The 16,288-nt window shown below is 44.9% G+C and overlaps 1 protein-coding gene across 1 annotated transcript in view; it reads right to left on the bottom strand.

Annotated features, from left to right (window-relative positions):
* XRCC5 (X-ray repair cross complementing 5) overlaps window positions 1–16,288 on the bottom strand; it is a 91,684-nt gene that overhangs the window by 72,812 nt on the left and 2,584 nt on the right. Inside the window, exons 3-7 of the mRNA XM_045296868.1 lie at window positions 14,949–15,132; window positions 14,035–14,083; window positions 12,957–13,079; window positions 8,541–8,732; window positions 1,749–1,863 (exon numbers count right to left, since the gene is read on the bottom strand). Coding sequence (XP_045152803.1) covers window positions 1,749–1,863; window positions 8,541–8,732; window positions 12,957–13,079; window positions 14,035–14,083; window positions 14,949–15,132 — 663 coding nt within the window. The remainder of the gene's footprint in view (window positions 1–1,748; window positions 1,864–8,540; window positions 8,733–12,956; window positions 13,080–14,034; window positions 14,084–14,948; window positions 15,133–16,288) is intronic.

The raw sequence follows: 16,288 nt of genomic DNA, 5'->3' as shown, positions 1-16,288 counted from the left end.
TGTTTTGAGAAACGCTGTACAAATGCGCTTTACACAATTGATGTGTGTATGGATTGGGATAACAGTTGTATGAGCCCCTAATAAAATGTTAAAAAAAAGAACTTCCTATACAAAAGAGACAGACATTAGATATGATACATTTTTAACAGTTTTCCAATTTAAAAAGAGGGGAGAAATTATCTATCAGTAATCCTAAATCTATATGGAAATTTGAACAAGAAGCCAGAAAAAGGATAGAGATTGCCTCCTTACTCCGAGGCTTACGATTCAAGGTCTTCATGAAAGTTGAACAAATAAGAAAACTACTTCCAAGGTTGTCATGGATGATGTACGAGTTTTGGAAATAAGTCCTTGAATCTATCCAAAGAATATGGATATGCACATATATGTACACACGTGTGTATGTGTGTGTGTGTATGTGTGTGTGTCTGCATATCAAAAAGTTCGTGGAAAAGTTCCATTTTCTTGGAATTCCATTTTCCTCATGTAAGAGCATGTCTAAAACATTACTCTGCATTTAAAAATGTTTTTATATATTTATTTTAAACCCTTAAAAGGGAAAATAGGTAAGGGGGCACGTGTGGAGGCATGGATCAAGCTCTAAATCAGACTGGAACTTCACCAAATAATCACCGAAAGCACCTTGGTTTTGAAAGTGTCCTAGTACCATATATACTCGAGTATAAGCCGACCCAATAATCTGCCGAGGCACCTAATTTTACCACAAAAACTGCATTTAAAATGTGCTGGAAAACTCGGTTTATACATGAGTATATATGGTATGTTCAAATATACACCTATTACAAAATATAATTTCTTGATAGCAACTTACCATTTTATGATATTTCATATATAATGCTACCAAATCTTCAATAATGAAATTGGGTGGGGCTGAGTCTTGAAAATGCTGAACTTTTAAACTGGTATATATCTATATTTCTGCTATGCTACTTCAAGAACATGATTTATTGCATTTCAAACTGTTTCTTAAATAATTTTTTTCTTAAAGTGCCAAACTCATGATCATTAATTCATTACAGAGTGAAAGAGAAGAAGCGGGACTCACACGCTATTCTAAACAATTCTTAAACTTTCTTCCCTGGGGTCCCCTCTTTAGCCATTGCTGCCAGTGAGTCACTTCCGGCCAGAGCGACCCTGCGGAGCGGAGCAGAGCAGGGCAGAACTTCCTCTCGGGTGTTCTAAGCTGCCAGTCTTTATGGACGCAGACTGGCACGTGCTTCCCCATGTGCAGGGCGGGTGAGTGCTTGACCACTACACCACCAGGGCACCTCCTACAGGAGTGCCTTTTACAAAGGAAGCTACACTGAGATTCCAGGGGAACAGTTAGGGAGGCAGTACTTGCAGTCCCCAGTCATCCACACCTGTGCTGCCATTCACTTATACGCATGTTTGTTTGTCATCAAATCACTTTAAGAATGTGTATACCTTGTAATCGGTTCCCTCTTTCCAACCCACTCTCCCTCTATCTCCCTGGGGGACGGACAACAGAAAAGTGGGTGAAGGGAGACGTCGGACAGGGCAAGATATGACAAAATAACAAGTTATAAATTATCAAGGGCTCACGAGGGAGGGGGAGTGGGGAGGGAGGGGAGATGTTTTGAGAATGATGAGGGCAATGAATGTACCAATGTGCTTTACACAATTGATGTATGTATGGATTGTGATGAGTTGTATGAGCCCCTAATAAAACGAGTAAAACAAAAAAAAAGAATGTGTATACCACTTACCGATTTATAAGCCACGATCCTTATGGATAAATTAGAACCAATAGTCAGCTGGCAAGGCCAGGGCATGGAATGTCGCTCAGTTTTCTTAAAGACACATAGTTGTTTCAGGCTCTCACTTTAATAAAAACAAACAAACAGGAAGAGCAACAGTTTTAAAATGCGAACTGCGCCGGACGATGCAGGTATGTTCTAGAACTACTGAGCTGCTGCTGATCACAGGGGAACATGGGGACAGCAGGCAAATGACAACCACAAGTTGAGAGAGAACCAGACTACAGGAGCCGGCAGAGGGGGAGAAGGGGTTGGATAACTTTACTGTCAGGTGCAAACAAACATCTCTATCTTCCCCTACTCAAGCTTTACTTTCTACTCAGCTGGTGGCTTTTCACACTTCTGTCAGCCCAAAAGACACTCTTGGCCCAAGTACATTTATTTACATGGCACTACACTGAGTTAGGGGATGGACTTTGGGCCTCTGCTCACACCCTCCCTCAATACAAAAACACTATGTTCAATCCGCAGTCTGAGATGTTCAACACACCCACCCCACCCCACCACAATCGCTGAAGACAAAACGGGTGCATAAGCAAATGTGGTGAAGAGGGTGGGTGGTGACTGGCTATGAAGAAATATAGCATCTGGGATCTTAAAGGCTTGAAGTTACACAAGCCACCATTCAGCAGTGAAGCAACAAGTCCACATGAAAGAAGGACACCGCAGGTGCGATCATGAGGAGTTATAGGACTGGGTAATAGGCATCAGCAGACACATAACAAACAAAAACGTATTGTTGAGAACGAGGGGGGCTGGAGCAGAGATCCAAAACCCACCTGTAGATAGTGGAACAAGCTCCCACAGATAGGGGATGAGTCACCACAGTGCAGTAAAGCACTGATGAAACACATTATGTTCCTCTGGTTCCTTAAAGCTTCCTCACCCCCCACTACCAGGACCCCAGTGCTGCTTCCCAATTCAAACTAGAACAGAACATGTACACAGGTATAGAAAGGGATGGGAGCTCACGACACACAGAATCCAGGAACAGGAGTGGGAATAGTGATACCAGAAGGGTAGGGGGAAGAGGAGGAGAGGAAGGGAGAAAGGGGGAACCGATCGCAATGATTGACACATTAACCATACACCCCTCTACAGGGGGAAGAACAACAGAAAACATGGGGGAAGGGAGACAGAGGTGGGTGTGAGAGATGAAAATAATACCAATGTATTATCTATCAGGGGGTTATGAGGGTGGGGGAGGAGGAGAAAGCTGACACCAAGGGCTCAATAGAAAGTAAATGTCTAGAAAAGAATAAGGGCAATGTGGAATATAAAAAGACTTTTCCCCAGCTTTGTCTCCCCCAAAGATATGCCAAACATTAGAGGCTATTTGCCATCACATGGTGGGAGGTCAGATGCATTCAGCCTTCAGACTACTGTCTGGTCCCACCACAGGTGGAGCCCACTCCCTGCTGTTAAGGACAATAGATTACTTCTCCCTGAAGGCTTTCAGCATCAGTCTGGTCCATGGTAGGTGGGGTTCACACCCTACTGATGTTTCCATGGAGAGCCAGAGAACAGGTCAAACCTGCTCAGTGACATCCAAACTTAGGCTGCCATCCTGAATCTAGAATCCGCCCACCTTGTCACATGTGTGCCCCCAACACCTCTCCTTCCTATTACATGTATACCCCTAGATGGTCTCTTTCTCATTAGTGTATTACCTATAGTACAATCCTTTCCTGTGATGTATGTCTTTACCTGTAATTAGGGGGCTTGCACGTCCCCAAAAGATAGATAAGCCTTAGTTAGCAATAAATCTCCCTCCTGCTCTCTCTCTCCTGCCCTGTACCACCAAGAGGAGCTGAGGTGCGCATGCTACCATTAAATGTGTCTGACTCCATTATTTCAATCTCTCATTTATCTTTCATATTCTCTGTCTTTACTATAATCTTTACTTATTATTGCTGTACAATTGCGCCTACCAGTCCTGTAATGACTCGTTAGGGGCTGGCTACCCTGACAGGGCAACATATGTACAAACATGCCTGAATCAAATGATAATGGATTGTGATAAGAGGTGCACGAGCCCCCAATAAAATGATTTTTTTAAAAAGAATACAATGAAAGCACATTCATAAATGAGTTTACTCTTAACACAAAAGGTTCACCAACTCCCTGACAAACAGACCTGAGGATATGAACTCCTGCTGCGGGACATCCAAGGATAGGTACCAACCTATGACATCGCTGCTCAAAACTCTACAATTCACTAGTTCACACCAACTCTCTTAGGTAAAAGGTCTAATATATTTGTGAGGACAAAGGGGTTCTTGGCCTGAGCCACGCTATCTTCAATGGTCTCATATGCATGTGAAAGCTGGACAGTGAATTAAAAAGACCAAGAAATTGATGTTTTTGAATTATAGTGTTGGCAAAGAGTATTAAATACACCACAAAGTGCCAGAAGAATGAACAAATTTGTCTTGGAACAAGTAGACCCAGAATGCTCCTTAGAAGCAAAACTGTTTTATACGCATGCGGTGTTCTATACCAGCTGCCACTGAGTCAATAATGGCTCGGTGACCCTATAGGACAGGGCAGAATTGCCCTTTTGGGTTTCTGACACAAACATTTTAGGAGCAGAAAGCCTCATTGTTCTCCTGCAAAAGAGCTGTTGCTTTTGAACTAACAACTAAGCCACCAGGGCACCTCCACTATACCACTGCTTTCACAAGAACTTGAAGCAGTCAGAGGTAGAGCAGTGGCTGGGATACGGGGACTTCTGGGACAAACACAGGGCAGGGGAGTGAAGATGACCATGGAGGACTCAAGTTCCACAGGCCCCATCCAGACTCTTGAGGATCCTGAACAGGGCACGGTACGGCCTGCAGCATCCACAGCACGTGAGATGTTGGTCCAGTCTGTGCAAGGAAGACCCCCCATGGACCCCTCCCGTTTGGGTGCTGCGGAGGGCACCTCCATGAGGAGACCACAGAGGGTGTACCGGGTTGGCCTCTGAAGAGTTCGGTACAATCCTGCTGACCTGTCCACGTGTCTTGACATTGTCACCACTGCTTCTTTATGCCCATGAGCCTGAGTTTCTTGAAAATTGCTTTTGAAAGCACTTGGAATCTATTGCGCACATCCAGGTAGGCCTCAGGTCGCAGGCATTTCCATTCTTGCAGGAAATTCCAGATTTCGCGGTGGTTGCAAGGTCCAATTAACCAGTCTGAGGGCTCTCTGGCTCTGGCGGCACGTTCTGCTTATTTCAGGGGACTTCTGATCATTGTGCTCTAAGGTATCACGTTCCCCTATCTATTCCTGAGTTGTATCGCTTCTCCGCCTTTTGGCTAAGATCAAGTGTATTCCTGAGTTTTTTCTCCTCTGATTTCTCTCTCGGCAGCCACAGTGCTGTCTTCAGGGCGGGCAGAGAGCGGCACGTAGTCTGAGCTGCTGGACCTGTAAGTTTAGAAGACTTCATACTGGGGGGAAAACAAAGTAAACACCATGTAGAGAGTGCTACTTCATTTGATCAACTGAAGATGATCAAATCTTTTTCTTTTTCTTTTTTTAACTTGAGCTCCACCCAAGGAACTAATAGTCTAGCTAGAACGAAACATGTTAACCAAGCCCAATTTCCATTCTGCTCAAGTGGCGTGACTGTTCCTGATTTCTCTCACATGGTAACTGCTTGTGACTGGTTAAGAAACTGGCTCAAGGTGCTTCAGCCACAGGTGCCACAAACGCAAACCTGCCATCATCTAGCTGTTTCTGACGCAGAGAGAGAGACAACCAGCTGCCTAGGGTCTGCAAGGCTAGTACATATGCACAGGAGTCGAAAGCCTCCTCTTTCTCCTTGGAATGGCTGGTGGGTTTGAACAGTGAGCAACCGCCTTGCCGGGGTCCCTTTACTGAGAGACACAAGGGCAATACTACTCCTAACTTTGTATTTTCTGGTCAGTTTGAGATGAATGACTTTGACTGAACTTGGTTTGGCTTATTAGATGAAAGGGAAACTACTTGGTTATTAGCTCTTGCTCCTGATAAGGGGAAAGGCTCTAATTGGAAGAAGGATTTCAAGACAGAAGTAGACATTTATTTGAATCAGCATCCAGCATCTTTAGGTCTTATCTATGTTGAAATTTAATCAACTCCAAGTCTTTTAAGGTAAGAAAAAAAAAAAACCTGGGCTCTAATCAAGCACAATCCAGACTAGCGTAGATAAGATAGAATTTGTGATGTTCACTGAAATAAGGAGCGCAACTGTTAATGACAACACACACTCACAGCATGCCAGCTAGACTCTGTGGTTTATCTCCTTGGTACAAAGCGAGAGGGGTTCAACAGTGAGGACAAGAGAATGGCCTGATGTTATCCACAGAGGCCTCAAGAGCTCTCCGTTTCCAGAAATAATTTGAGCAAATAGCAGATATTCTCCCGAAGTTCATAGTGTATATTGGTTTTGATTTTCTGGAGACAGGCTGGCCCTGAACCAGGTCTGCAATTTCATACATGACCAGCCCAAGTACCCGTCAGGTCTAAAGCCACCAGGAGGTCTGCGCTGTTTCTGGGGGAGTTCATCATGTCACGTCCAAGAACAGCTGGGTCAGTTCTACAGTGCATTTGAGTTTCCCAAGCACAAGTCAGTTACCCTAATTTTCTGCAATAATAAAAGTGTTCTGTTTCTAACCATGCTGTTCAATATGGTACGCTCTAAGCCACCTGTGGCCATGGGCCCTTGAAATGTAGCTAATATAACTAAGGGACTAAACTGTTCATCTATTCCATTTTAATTAGATTTAATCTAAATAGTGACTTGTAGCTAATGGCTAATATACTGAGCAGGATAGTTCTTGTCCATCGTCAGAGCTATAATTGCTAGGACAATACTTATTGATTTAGCTATTTTGATGGAATACCATAGGAGCCCCAGTGGCATAGAGGTTACATGGTGGGTTGTGATCTGCTAGGTCTACAGTTCGAAACCACCAGTCACTCCTCAGGAGAAAGCTGGGGCCTTCCTACTTCTGTAACAATTGCAGTCTCGGAACCTCACAGGGCAATTCCACCCTGTCCTACAGGGTCTCTCTAATCCAGCAACAACTCAATGGTGGTGTGTTGGGTTTGGGGTATGATATACTATAGAAAGAAACAAGCTTCTAATAGTAATTTGTATTGGCCTATAATTTTTCCTATCAGTCAATACATGGTTATATCACAGTTAATAAGTTTTTTAAGGTATATAACCTCACATTAGCTTAAGTCATATACAAATTTGAAAGAGAAATAACTTCGAGACACATTGTTGCAGTATTGAAAAGCAACATTTTATAGTATTTTTCATTCAGTCCTTGCTTTGGTAGCTCCTTATAAAATTAAAATGCCATTTCCAAAATACAAACTAGAGCAGATATATACTCAAACCAAAAAGCAAACACTCACTCACTGCCATCGAACCAATTCTGACTCCTAGTGACCCTATGGGAGTAGAATGCCTCTCTTCTCCCACAGAGCCGCTGGTGGTTTAGAACTGCTAACCTTGTAGTTAGCAGTTCAACGAAGAACCCCCTATGCCACGATAGCTCCTCAAAAAGGTTCCAATCATTGAAATCTTACTTCAAAACCTGCACTGTGTGTATTTATTGGTGAGTTGGACTGACTCACGAGCATCAAAGGACAACACCCTCCAGATGTGAAGCCACACCAGTCACTGCCTGCTCCGTGCTGCAGCTTTCATCAAAGCAGGTCCCCAGCACACGCTCTCCAGCAAGCTCAAAACGAACGCATGCGCCGTCCTCGCCAGGGATAACCTGGAAAGGGGATGGTCTCTAACTGGGAGACTTAATAAAACTCATTGTAGATTTACGTGGTACTTCAAGGCTGACATTTCCTACCCAATTCTGCCTTTACAACGCCCACCTGAAATAAGCAGGCTAGGAATTCTTTGCATTCCGGGGGTGGGGGGGTGGGTTTTGCTTGCTTTACTTGACCAAGACGGGCTATGACCAAAAGGCTTTTTTCAAGCTACTTTTTTATTATTTGTGATCTCTAAAACCTAAGCCAGAGGATAAGAGGATATTAGATCCCCAGAATATGATTATCACTTTTAAAAATCAAGCATGTTTTCTTATAGGTATTTGAGAAGGAAGGGCGCAAGAAATGTGTCCCAAGTTCGTCATAAGCGAGGAAATCTCCCACAGGCAGACCTAGGGGACATTGTGGGTTTGCTTTCAGGCCAGATAATAAAGTGACTATTGCAATGAACTGGGTCGCGAGCATTTTCTGGTTTCCAGTGCATAAAAAGTTATGTTTATATGACTCTGCAGTCTACGAAGTATACAACAGCAATAGGAGAGCACGCGGAATCGTGTGAGAACTACCAAAACGTGGCACCGAGACACAAAGGGAGCACAGCTGTTGAAAGTGGAGTGGACAGACTTACCACAGACCTCAACTGGTAAAAATAAAAAGCCAACATCGGCGAAGTGCTGCAAAAGGAGGCATGCCTAGACTGCAACTTTTAAATTGGCTTTGTGAAATGACCTTGAGTACCTGTAGATTCCCAAGCTTCACTGACAGAAGTCCTGGGAAAAAAATCAGACATGTTCCTCCAAGCCCACCAATGTCTCGAAGACAGGAGAGAAGGGCTGACACAGCATTTCTTTAACAGTCGTCAAAGTATTGACTGCTCAATCAAAGGAGTGGCCAGAGAACATTAGTGAGAGTCTGGATCTAGAGAGAAATGGACGCGAAAGCGACTGAGAAGTGCTGAACCACGTTTTCGCCTCTTACCTGAAGGAATAGATTTCATCCAGTCCATCTTCACCTTCTAAAGCCAGCATCACCCTTTTCACCACCTTAATGCCTTCCTTTTGCTGCTCGGTCACGCCTTTTGGAGGAAAAGCGGGTCTGTTGTGCTCCGAGTTCAAGCTGCTGTCTCCTCTGTCCCCAGTTCCAGCTTCCTTCTCCACCACGAAGGGCAAACTATTAGTAAAGGATTAGCAGTAGTTAGAGCAGTGGTTCTCCACTTTGTTTTCGTTGCTACTTCATAGCTGTGATTTTGCTACCGTTATGAATCGGGCGACCTCTGTGAAAGAGTCGTTCAACCCCCAAAGGGGTCGTGACCCACAGGTTGAGAACTGCTGAGTTTCAGGGACACATTCTCACGTCAAAGCAGCAGCAGTCACTATGTGAAAAGAGGCCTGCCAGTCAACCTCAATGAGCTTCAGCTTTCTTAGCGGGCAAATGGCACTGGACTACCCTAGCCAATACTTATGGTGGTACCTGTCTGTCTCATCTCATCTTAACTAGTCGTTAGGCTGCTTCATTCTCTCAGGCCAGCTTCCTCCACATGGCCCCCGAGCACTCAAGCTCGATCCTGTCCAATTCCACTGCGGCAGCACCCTTAACCTTCAAATTGCCACACACCACACCCTTAACTCTCAAATCGCTACACACACGAACAGGTCCTAACTAGCCTAATTTAGGACGGATGTCCTACCACTGTTTAACCTGGCTTTGGGCGAGCTCTACAAGATGACCATCCTCACGTAAGCTGCACGTTTAGATTTCAGGAAAGAATGCCTCTAAGAAGACAGTGTTGTCTAAGCAGACAAGGAAATAAACACCCATCTGAGATCCTTGAAGGTCATCGTAACGATTCAGTAACTCAGCATGTGCAAAATGCTTAAACCCAAATGATTCTTATTGCTGTGGATACAGACTGCCTATTCAGGTATCAATTCATTGCTAGAAAGGGGTAAAACCTAGTTTCCCTTTTGTGTCTCGTTCCAGTGTGTGGCTGAAATGAGACTAGAACTAAATTGAGATTACCAGTCATGGGAATAGTCCATAATTAATACTACAATTTTTTTAAAAACCAACTATGTATTATGGTAACATTCTATATGACACTTTAGAAATGTGTTCAGGTAGACCAGCTCACTTAATCCTTGCATGTCAGGTGGACAGGGACTTACATGGCAATTCTCTGCAGAGATGGAGTCATCTTGTCAAAGCCACATGACTGCTACATGACAATAAAAGCACAGTCCTCTGATGGGTGTGCAAGGTTCTTTCAAATGTCTCACTTTCCCTACTTTGCCCTGAAAAGCTTTCAGGCTGAATTCAGCACTCATTTCAGTACACCAAAATTCCCTGGTTGGCCACCTTTACATGGACTGTCATCTGCAAGGCGATTTCTCCATTTCTGGATATGATTTCTCCACTACTTTACTTGCTATTAAGAAGGTCCTCTGTTTAAATTTTTTCTAAGCATCCTACACGCTCAGCTGCTAACTGCCGAGGTGGGAGGGCAGTTCAAGTTCACCCTGAGGTGCCCTGGCAGGAAGGGCCGGGGGATCTCCTTCTGAAGTTCTAGTCCTGGGAAGCCACTGCCGTGCACAGTTCTGCTCTGGGACACGTGGGCTCATGCTGAGTGGGAGCTGACTCCTGGTAACCAGACTGGGTGGGGTTTGTACTGAGCCTGGCCCATTTCCATCTCCTGCAGCACACACCAGACACCGAGCTCCAAAGAGCAGGGGGTGGCACACTGCCTCAGATTCAGGCTGTTTCCACAGCAAGAACCAGGAAGAAGAGCAGACAGGCATGAAAAAGGAAAGTGCCAGTACGCTATCCCGAGAAAAGACGTTACAACAGCAGTTCCTTTCACTATCCAGAACAGAGATGCACGTTCTCAGTCATTGAGAGGTGAAATGAAGATCTATGTCCAGGGAACAAGCCCGCTGAGAACACAGCCCTTTGTGGGACTGCCAGTATTATTTTTAGAACTTCGAGAACAATTTGGCATCCCTTAGATTGTTTGCCTACAACAAAGGAGACCAACAAGTGGTCGGAATGCTGGAGGTGTGCTGCACAGGAAGACAGACAGGATCCAGGAACAAATTACAAATGGGCACACAGCAAGTCGAAGGAAGAGCAGGATTTCTTCTTCAGAGCACTTTACAATACTCACTTGAAAAAAAATGCAGTCCTTTAAACTACCACTGACAGAAGTGCAGCATGCTCCACTCATGGGAAGGCATCGGAGATTACAGAGGGAGCAGAAGCTTGAGCGGAGGGTCTGCAGTGCTGAGGAACCTCCACTCAGTAAGAGAAGTCTCTCTGAAAAGTCCTTCATTTCTCTGAAGTACCGTCCTTAACAGGTTTCAGTTGGATGGGTTATTCTGAACAATGTTTCTACAGTTCTACAGAAAGGAGAAGTCCTAAAAGGGGCATATATGCAAGAGAGGGCCTCTCATCCCCAGCGCAGGCGTTCTGAAGGAGCCCGAGGCTAACCTCTGAGATAGAGGCTTCTCGGTAGAGCCTTCAACTTAAAAACGAGTGTCCCCAAAAGACTTTAATAATTCAACATCCTCTATCATCATTCTGATTTCACCAAAAGTAGGACAAGAAGAAACCGGTTTCAAATGCAGCAGGAAGGACTAATGTTGTAAAGAGAACTTTCAGTCAGGGTGGGTATACGCGAAGGAAAGTAAATGCCTGATGACAAGATTCAAGTTTGCTGCAGGGAAGGGGACTCGCTAACACATTTTGAAATAGACATCTCCTCCCATCCCAAATCTAAACACCTCACTTCTAAATATACCGAGATATAGTTCAGATGAACCTTCTCGTCATAATGCCTTATGTAATTTCTAGCCTCTAAGTTTCTGGTTCTGGAGCTCTGGTCGCCAATTGGGTTAGACATTGAGCTATAACCTCCAGGTCAGTGTTTCCAACCCACCAGCCGCTCCATGGGTGAAATATGCAGCTTTCTCCTCCTGGACAGATTTAGTCTCAGAAAGCAGGGAAGGCAGTTGGACTCTGCCCTACAGGGTCGCTCGGAGTAACTGACTGGATGGCAGTGAGTCTGGTTAGTCTCATTGTGGAGGGAGTTCTCTTAGGCTCAAGGACAGGATTAAGGTGGGATGTGTTCCAAGTCTCCACCTTACTGGAGGGTGTAAACTAAGTTACCATGGAGGTGTAAGCCACACCTCCATCAAAGCCATTCCCCTGCTAGATGGGTCCTCTGGGAAGCAAACAGAGAAGGCATCCCAGGACCATCAAGGAAGAACCATCACTAGTGGAACATGGTCAAGATGCTCCTCTGCTTGAAGTGGCAGAGGCAGCAGAAGCCATGCCTCACCAAGACCAGAAGCTGGGGCAAGAAGACCAGGAGAGAGAGCAGGGGAGAAGCAGTGAGACGAGGGGGCTGTGAGGCAGGGATGGCTTCCTGGCCGGTGGAGGCACAGGCCAAGGGGCTGAGAGACTGAGGACTAGAGAGACTTGGCTGCTGCCTGAGGAAGAGATGCTGCTGTTGACAAACACTATATCCTTCATTTTTTTCTGATCCTGGCTTGTGTTAACATGGTAATTGTCTAATGAGATCCTAAAATCGTGAGTACTGTGAGGTCAGGGGGGTGACTGCAATGGATGCCACTGAGTCCAGCAGAGAAGGACATTGGATCCAGCAGCGAAGTTGAGCATTATGGGAGCAATGGTTGGCGTGGAATCATGGTAAAGGAGGGAGGACGGAGGCCTGTCGGACCTCTCCCTTGTGGCCACAGACCTTGGGTTGGTGAGGAGTTGGAGTCTCCCTCTCCTGGTGTAAACAAAGGTCGGATATGGCCTCCATGGCAAGCTTAGCAAATGACATTTACGTGTGTGTGTTTCTAAAATATTGAGTTCCTATGGTAATAACATTTTTATTCTCTGGGGAAAAGAAATTCAAAAACAAACATGAACATATATGTAAATGAAAATATACAAGAGGAAAATTCTCTCTATCCCAAATGTAGGTCTCTCCGCTCCACTCCACTGTAGGACTAGAGTTCTCTGGTTAAGAAAAGCTCTCATTTATTGATCTGGTCACCATCTAGGTAAAGTCTGTGTAGGTAGGAGATGAAATAAGTCCTTCCAAAGATTCTATGAATTCCTGGCTCTTTAAGCCCAAGGACAGTGAACAAAATGGTGAGAAACTGAGCTTAGCTCCCCTGTGTTCTGTTGCCTTTCATGTCTTTATCACCAAGCTTCAGAACAGTACCCCCCCCCACACACACACACACACACACACTCCCTGTAGCCAGTGAATGTTTGCAGAGTTCAGGCATCTGAGAGTGTCCACCTTCGGGCAGAAAGGCATCCCACTGACTGCAATTATGCCCTTGTCCCAGGCTGTGTCTACATACAGAACTCTTAGGATCTTACAAGAACTGCACCGTGATGCCAGATTGCTTCAGGTTATGAATTATGACATCCAACTGATCTTTGCTGAACGGGCTGCTGAGGTCAGTGAACACTTCAATATGCCTCTTCTCAAACTTCTTTCCTCTGAAAAAGAGAGGGATCACATTAAGACACCATTCCCTGAATTACACTGTACACATTCAAATCCACTTTGTCACTGAGCAGAGAGGGGCTCAGGATGGAATCTAACCCCACCCACCCCCACCTTTTCCCCCACAGATAACGTGCCCACATAAATAGCACACCCATACATAACATGCATAGAAAACTAACACCCAAAGGGCTGGGTGGTTTGCAAAAAAGATTTAACACATACATTGTGTAAAATACAATAGATACCTGTAACAAACACTATTGCATTTCGACTTTTGCTGGTTGCTATTCTGTTCTATTGAGCAGGTAACCAACCCTGCTGTAACTCCTACTTTGAACATCTTGGGTGAAATTTCTGGGCACCATGGCAGAATGTCAACCCGGAGCTCTACCTACATGCCCTAACGTCAGTCTCATAGCTCACTGTCCAAACACCCGGAGCTGGCTCCACTCGGAAACTCAAGGGACCATTTTGAAGTGTGGGAAATGATGATGATTTAGGCTTGGGTTGTGGTGGTGGTGGTGGCTTTGTTGGGTTTTAGCTAGGTGCTTTCCTAACAGCAATGGATGTTTCTGCATGTACGTACAATTAAATGAGTGGTGCATAGGAAGCTGGCCAGAGTTAAAGCACAATGAATTTCAATTAAATCTAGTTCATGCCACTGCTATTAAAAATAAAGCCCTGGTAGTTGGCTTAAGTCAAATAGGAATAGACTTGAAATAAGCCAAACAATTATTTCACCTAAAGAAATCCCCACCAACTATAGTCCTTTCTTTTACAAATTAAGCTTTTAAAGAAACAGGCTGAACTGAGCCATGGGATTCTGTCAATTGTTTCTTTAGCCACACAAACCTGCTGCTTGGCTAACAATGAATAAGGACACGGATTGCCTCACCCCTTCAGTGCCTGCAGAAAAGCCTGGGTCCCTTCAGTTAAAACACTTACACAGTTTCTTGTTGAATCACATCCATGCACACAACGAGGGCATCCAGAACTCAGCTAGTTAAGGCAGAAGATGGCAACACACAGCCCCTTTATTGCAAGGACAGGCAACCTTTTTCCCAGTGAAGTCCACAGGGCTGAACATCATGGGCCCTGAACAATGTGATGACGCAAAGGACTTGTCCAAGTGCTGGGGGCCCACACTTATTTCATTAGCACATATCTATATATGTGCATCTTGATTCATACCAGGGGAAAAAGCATTAAAAGATGCTAAAATGTTCCCATGAACTTTTTGAAGCCACCTTGTGGAACTAAGAAAACCAATACATTCCATGCATTTAACCAAATATTATAATTTCATTTACATTATCACAGACCCACTTTTGGGGGTTGTATTAAGTATGAAATGAGCCACAATGTAGCATCTTCAAGTCATTCCCTGCAAAGCAGTGCCTCCCAGTGGTCAGAGATGGCACTACATAATAGTCAGAGAAATGACTCCTTAAAATTAACCAATATGTGGAAGAAATCTGAAACCTCAAGAGTTTGTATATCAATTAAATTTTTGACACAAAAGCATCCCCTCTCTAGAAATGAAGAATTCCAATGGCATAATCTCCTAAAAGCATTTTTCCTCTGCTCTAAGCATTTCTAACCATCACTATTGTAAACATAATCAATGAGTATATGCCCTATGCCTAATTGATCAATATCCTGATCAGTAGTAAGCGAAAGTCCTAAAGACCAGACACCCACCTGATTAACTTCACATCCAATCCCGACAGGCATCCCACCTGCAACACCCTCAGAACCACAAACATCGAGAGAGCCTCCCCAAATTGGATTATGACCCACCCCCCACCCCAGAACAAAAAGTGATTTCTTAAGAGTCTTCTCTGCCTGAAAAAGGATACTATCAGCATGCTGAGAACCTGGTTGGATTTGACTTTCGATGTCCTCCAGCAAGTCAAAGTCTGGTAGCATCAGGTGTCTGTGCACTGTGATGTTCTGATACTGATCGTCGCGAGCAAGGGCATTCTTGGTGCCATCGGTACCAAACAGCACGAGAGCAATCTCATCCTTGCTCTCAGCAAACACCTGCAGACAAGGTGACAAGACAGAAAATGATGTTCCAAAGAACGGAAGCCTTCACGCACCCAATCTGAAGGCAAGACAACCAGGCCTTCCTCTAATGGGTCCCTTAGAATATTGTCAAGCCCAGCACACTGGCTGGCATGGACACAGACCTGAGGGGCCAGAACAATTCTGAGGTTTTAAAGGTACTTTTCAGGGACGTCAGGTTCCATTCTTCACATCAGCACAAGCTAGGGTAGGGGTAGTAGAGGAGGGAGGGTGGTAACTGGTCTGGGTGACCAGCCAAATCAGATTCTAATTTTCAAGAAAAAGCTAATGATGAATAATTAGGGGGGGGAAATTGCCTATTTCGAATGACTATCCAAAGTTTAAATTCTCCAAGTGTGGTGAAGCTAGATTACTTGCTAGGGCTCTTCTATCCCCAGTCGTAACTGTATGCAGCTAAGGTGGGTGGGACTCTAAGGTGGTGATGGGCTAGTTTTGCCATTCCACTGGGTATAAAGTGGGCCAACTCAAACAGGAACAGGGGACTCTCATGATCACCAAGAAATGTCACCAGCACAGCACATCTCTTCCCTACAAGGAGAGAGGCGGTGACAGCAGAGTCAGAGGCACCAAGAACATAGAGCAGAGGGCCTCTCGGCCCACGGGATGAGAAGAGCTGTCTTGTATATAGTAGCTATATAGTAGCTATATATAGTACTCTTTAATTCCTCAACCCCCTATTTGATAGGTCCTATAATCTTCTCTCATTTTACACCTGGGAAAGGGAACCGCTGCAGTAGCCAGTCTCCAGGATGACCACCATCTATCTATTCCTTCTCTCCCTGTATGGCCCTTAGAACCAAAGCAGTCTCCAATACCCTCCCCTTGATTTTGAGCTGAACAACAGAAGGCCAGGGCACTGTGTGAGACTTCTAAAGCTGGCTCACGGGAAGTCATTCAATCAAGTCTCATAAAACACTCGCTCTTGGGACACTTTCTCTCAGAACCAGTCACCCTACTAAGAATCTCAAACCACAAGGAGAGGCCACATGTAGGTGATCTCCAGTGGATGGCTCCAGCTGAGCTTACCCCTGACAAAAGGCATCTACTACCAGCCACAAGTGAGGCATCTTGGACATCCAGCCTGGTTGAATCTTCAGATGCCTTGAGGCCC

Source organism: Echinops telfairi, unplaced genomic scaffold (assembly GCF_000313985.2).
Source record: "Echinops telfairi isolate 266 unplaced genomic scaffold, ASM31398v2 ScPeMD7_3;HRSCAF=10, whole genome shotgun sequence".
NCBI lineage: Eukaryota > Metazoa > Chordata > Mammalia > Afrosoricida > Tenrecidae > Echinops > Echinops telfairi.
Note: the sequence above shows the minus strand (reverse complement) of the source record. Positions and strands in the feature narration are given on the sequence as shown.